Source organism: Ostrea edulis, chromosome 6 (genome assembly GCF_947568905.1).
Source record: "Ostrea edulis chromosome 6, xbOstEdul1.1, whole genome shotgun sequence".
Taxonomy (NCBI): domain Eukaryota; kingdom Metazoa; phylum Mollusca; class Bivalvia; order Ostreida; family Ostreidae; genus Ostrea; species Ostrea edulis.
Window position 1 is genome coordinate 51,689,144 of NC_079169.1, and position 6,000 is coordinate 51,695,143.

At 34.9% G+C, this 6,000-nt stretch overlaps 1 protein-coding gene across 1 annotated transcript in view; it reads left to right on the plus strand.

Moving 5' to 3' along the window:
• LOC125647484 (uncharacterized) overlaps positions 1–5,459 on the plus strand; it is an 82,267-nt gene extending 76,808 nt beyond the window's left edge. The window contains exons 40-42 of the mRNA XM_056139872.1: positions 3,204–3,373; positions 3,704–3,823; positions 5,265–5,459. Coding sequence (XP_055995847.1) covers positions 3,204–3,373; positions 3,704–3,823; positions 5,265–5,378 — 404 coding nt within the window. The 3' untranslated portion in view covers positions 5,379–5,459. The remainder of the gene's footprint in view (positions 1–3,203; positions 3,374–3,703; positions 3,824–5,264) is intronic.
• The last annotated feature ends 541 nt before the right edge of the window (positions 5,460–6,000 follow it).

Genomic DNA, 6,000 nt, shown 5'->3' on the forward strand with positions numbered 1-6,000 from the left:
TCTCAAAGGGATTTTCTGGAATGTGCCTAATCACGTGAGATACGCTAAATATAGCTATTTTAGATCCGAACGATCAACTTCGCATCATCCGTAGGCTCTAGGTATATCCATACTAGCCCGTAAAATTTAGGGTGGAACCTCGTCCCACTTTTCCTGTAGAAATAAAAATAGAACATGACGCGCCACCTAGCGAGCGTGGTTATTGCTACATACATGTATTTGATTTGAACATATTTTATTGTATATACTATATACAAAAGGATTAGAAACAAGTTCTTGCAACTTACGAGTTCTTCTCCTTATAGAAAATAGAATAACACACAATTGTCATTAATATACAGTAAATAATGGTTCATATAGGTATATTCTATAAGTAGTAGTACAATATAGCATTAATTGAATCTTTTGGTTTCTTGAATGTACGTCTGAACATTTGAAAAATAAATTTATTTAGTTCAATAGATAAAACATTATCACCCCAAAGTAGTACATGTGTATCAATTATTACCAAATGATTTAACCTTAGCAATCTATCCATTAATTTATATTTAGCATTTGAATACTTATTACAAGTAAAGAAATAGGGGTATGCATCTTCACGCATGCCACATGAACACAACGGGGAATCAACAATATTGCGTCTATACAGATCATAATTCAGAACACATGCATGTCTTAGTTTGGTATGAATTATATTCAGGAAACGAGAACCATATGAAAAGTATATAGGTGGTTTAGAATTATTGATATTATTCGAGCTAATACTTTTACGGCATTGTTTAATTGAAGAAGCCTGTCTTGATTCAATACTAAGAGAATTCCACATTGATACAGCATCTGGAACGAATGATTTTTTATAAAGTTCAAGTCTACATTTTGGTACTGTATAGTTGTCTCCATTACGGAGATTGTACGTGGACTTTTTGTGTGTTTTATTAGGTATTGTTTCTTTTAGATACTGCGGAACCTCATTATTATGAATTTTGTATATAGTAACTAGTTTAGCGGTTGCTCTTCTAAAAGACAGAGGTTCTAAACCAGTTTCCAAATACAAAGAATCTCTAGACGCTAGTATAGGAAGGCCAGTAATAATTCGCGCTGCACATAATTGGAATTTTTCTAGAATATCACTATCAGATGAAGTACATCCATCCCAAACAACAGACGCATATTCTAAAACTGGTCTTATGAAAGTAGTATACAGTTTTAAAAGAATGTCTCTTCCTAATGTAAATTTTAGTTTTTTAAGAAGTCCTAGTTTTTTGTAAGCCGTACTTGTTATTGTATTTATATAATGAGACCAACCCATATCGCTTGAAACAAACAATCCAAGATGTTTGTGCACTGGCACATACTCCAACTGACAATGTTGAAAGAATAATTTAGGAGGATCAGTGTTCTTATTCAATGAAAAAAATACAGCTTTAGTTTTAGAGGGATTAAATTGTAACAACCTTTTTTTTTTACCATTCATCTAGAACACGAAGGTCATGATTTATCGTAAATTCTATTTCTCTTAAATTCTTAGATGAATGTTGAATTGAGTTATCATCAGCAAATAATCTGCAGAAAGACATCATATTTTCCGCAACATCATTAACATAGATTAAAAATAATAGAGGTCCAAGAACAGAGCCTTGGGGTACCCCTGCATTTAAACTTGCACTTGAAGATAACTGGTCTATGTACATAACTTTTTGGCTACGACAAGACAGATAATTAGTAAACCATTGGAAAATATTGCCTCTGATCCCGTATGTCTGTAGTTTAAATAAGAGACCTTGATGCCAAATTCTATCAAATGCTTTAGATAGATCACAGAAGACCATACCACAAAAATTTCCATCGTCAATACTTTTTACAATAGTATGATAAGTCTCCAATAATTGGAAAACTGTAGAATGACCGGGTAAAAAACCTGCTTGTTATTTGTAAAATACAAATGTAGGTTGTTCTTGTGAAAAAAAATTGTATACATGTTTAAAAATTATTCTTTCCATAACTTTGCTTACACAGCTTAAAAGAGCTACAGGTCTATAATTACTAGACAAAGAAGGGTCGTCTTTTTTGAAAAGAGGAAGAATGTAAAGATTTGTTGAAAAGCATACAGAGTGGTTTAGAAATGGTATGTGATGTTGATTTTAGCATCCTGTGACTTATAGAGTCTGACCCAATAGCTTTGTTTACAGGGAGGGTGGAAATTATATCTATGATTTCTTGCTCTTCAATAAGGATATCATTTAGACTGTCATTGCTTAAAAAGTGTGCATTTGGCAGATTGTGGCTTGAGTCATCGATATTTGAAGTTGAAATACATGTATTTAACCCCTCCCCACTGTTTGGGCTGAAAGTATTGCCACCCTCCTGTGACGTCATCAGATTTTGGAAAATCAATGATTTATTTACATTTATGCATGATAGGGATATCAATTTTGTTGGAGTCTTTTCCGATACTTATTGTAAAATATTTTGTTAAACATAAAATATTTCAAAAGCTTAAGTTATATATGAACTCACAGGGGCTAAGCCCGTTTTGGGCCCGAACTCTGTGATACCATAAATATAGATCTATATTTATGGTATTACAGAGTTCGGGCCCAAAACAGGCTTAGCCCCTGTGTATGAACTATCAATGATATGTTTCAAAATATTGAATCCAGGGGCAATAACTCTGTGTTCGGTTATTTATTTATCAAGTCCATTATGCGATAGATGTTCTTTATTTTTTACAGACATTTTGTATAATTTTGTAAAGAAACAGTTTCATGACATTGTTATGAATATCATGACATGTATATCGTTATAAACAATTTGATGTTTATCAAAATTAAATTTTGATGACGCTGTTTAAGGAAAATTACAAATCTCTGACGTTGATATATGATTCGATTTATGTATGTCTTACATTTATGTCTTACATCTTTAAAAAAAAGTGTGATGACCTACATATTTTATTTGATAATTTATTTTTTTTAACTCTAATAAATGGAAATTAATGCACTTTCAGTTTCTATACTTCTATCAAATAATGAGAGCATGGAGTTACCTTAATTGAGAAATCATGGGAATAAATTACATTTCAAATGATAAATTATATTCATCTTACTTATTCAAAAACATAAATTTAGTTTTTGTTTTCATCATTTTTGGAGGGAAAAGAGTTTGTAGCTTTAATTCATTTGTACTAAATTTATTTCTGAAAGCTGAGACAATGAATTGTTCTAAGATCCTGACGGTGACAGAACTGGCTCGCTTCCAGCAGCTGTACCCCCATTTTAACACCGACTGTTCCAACAACAATTCAGTGTCCAACCTTATCATGAGTGACCTCTGTGATGTACCTGTCTCACAATTTTGGCGTCCTGGACAACGGGTCTGTATCAGCGTCTGTAAGAATTATCTAATACTCAGTCCTTGTCATTAACCATATCTATAAAGAAATCAGTCTCCAGTGCCATTCATTAAGATTTCTCTTTTGATGGAATTTAATCTGGTGGTTATATGTTTTTTTTGTTTTGCGTATTTCGTTAGCATTTTGAATTCGTCGGATAGGGGTACCAACGATCGAAATTCAACAAAAATAAGCACCATCGAAATATAGCACTGTGATTCCACAATAATGTGAAAATATTTGGAAGACTAAGGGCAATTGAATGTATAAACATACTCATAAAAAACCCATTACACATCATGTTCGTTTTAGGTGGTCGATTCGTGTGGTACACTGAGTCTGTACAGCGCCGTTGCCACATTCACGGCCGGCGGCTACCCAGCGGACGGTTTGGCGGGGGTGTTTGTTGGATGCACAAGTTCCACGATCAAGGTAACGATTAAGTGTATCAAACCTATATGTACTGATATTTCTGTTTAACTTCATCATAATGTATACTGCAACACGACCGGGAAGACGCTACGTTCATTTTATGTAGTTCCATTGTCATTACTTCACAGGTAAGGTTACGTCAATTTCCGTACGTTTTCTTCGCCTTACATACAAAATTATAGCGCTCACCTGGCCGTGTACAACTTTGATTGATTGATTACAAGCTCTTGAACAGTAGAACATGTACCTAACTCACCCTTACATTTAGGAAATATGTGTGCTTGATGTCTGTCTCATCCGATCTGTATTGGGGGATACATTTTGTGAAGAAAATAAAAGTGTATGAGATAGTACTATAAAAAGGAGGAAAGAAAATTTCAAACGAGAGTCGTATTTCTGGATTCGCCCTGGGTCGTATTCACAATAAATGAATTACACAAGTGTCGGAATAGACAGTAAATGAAACAAATGTGAACGACAAATACAGCAAATATGTGTTCATATCGTTGTATGTGTTCGTATCCTTGTAGGAACAGTCAATAGCATTGTAGATATTCATGTAGGAGGAATCGATATATTTGTAGGAAGAGTAGATATCCATGTAGGAGGAGTCGGTATATTTGTAGGAGGAGTAGATATCCATGTAGGAGGAGTCGGTATATTTGTAGGAGGAGTAGATATGTAGGAGGAGTCGGTATATTTGTAGGAGGAGTAGATATGTAGGAGGAGTCGGTATATTTGTAGGAGGAGTAGATATCCATGTAGGAGGAGTAGGTATATTTGTAGGAGGAGTAGATATCCATGTAGGAGGAGTAGGTATATTTGTAGGAGGAGTAGATATCCATGTAGGAGGAGTCGGTATATTTGTAGGAGGAGTCGGTATCTTTGTAGGAGGAGTAGATATTTATGTAGGAGGAGTCGATATCTTTGTAAGATTGATTGATTGATTCTATATTGTTTAACGTCCCTCTCGAGAGTGTTTCACTCAAAGTGAGACGACACCACTGCCGGTGAATAGCTGCAAAATTTAGGCCTATGCTCGGCGCTTCCAGCCTTTGAGCAGGGAGGGATCTTTGATGTGCTACACTTGCTGTGTCACGGGGTCTCGGTTTTTGCGGTCTCATCCAAAGGACCGCCCCATTTAGTTGCCTCTTACAGTAAGCAAGAGGTAATTAGGACCTATTCCGACCAGGATCCCCACGAGTATATCCTTGTAAGAGGAGTCGATATCTTTGTCTGATGTGTTACTGCCACAAATCCATCAAATATGTGTCAACATCCTTGTATCCATCAGTTTGATCAAAATTAAAAGAAATTCCAAGGAAATCATCGATGATTTTGATTGTTCTAAGCGGCAGTTTGATAAATCGTCATTTTCAATAATTTTTGAAAAGATGTTATATACTTTGGAATTTATTACTTTCTTTTGCTTTCACTTCAGATTGCGACTCAGGAGTGTGGCGGTAAATTTGAAATCCTAGAGATTTCCCGTCATTCCATTCATCCTACAAGTTTTATCCATACTGCCTCCAACTACTTTACCGTCACGTTTTGAATTACTAGAATTATGGAATAATTCAATGATCAGACAAATCGCAACCTCTGGGAAAATAAAAGTTATAGAACAAAACAAAAACTGTTTTCCATTCTCCCTACATAGATACTTTTAACAGACCTACACATGCACACAAGTAACTTTTAAATGATGCTATTTGTGAGGGACGTATACAGCGTTACATTTATAGATCTTTTGTACATGTACCTTTCTCTATTTCGCAACGAAGTAGGTGGAGATAGTTATAATTCAATCAGCGAGCAAATATAGTTAATCTTCGCTTAAAATAGGGGGAGGGGAAAATGAACTGGTTGAAATGTCAGTCTGGCATCCGGCAAGGATATATCTCTCACCAACACTGTTTGCATTGTCCATCAATGATCTTCCAAATTAAGTTAAGAAGGATGTGTCGCATGGGAAAAGTTATTAGTATTTATATTCTATTGCACTGTATACGCAGATGATATTGCCTTGATATCAGATTCAGTAAAAAGCATGCAGGTTATTGTTGATATATTTTCCATGTAACGCCTGACAATTGCTGTTGACAAATTAGTATTCTACATTTTAGGAAAAGTGGTGGTTGAAGTGAATTTAATTTCAAACTCTAAAGTCCAAATCT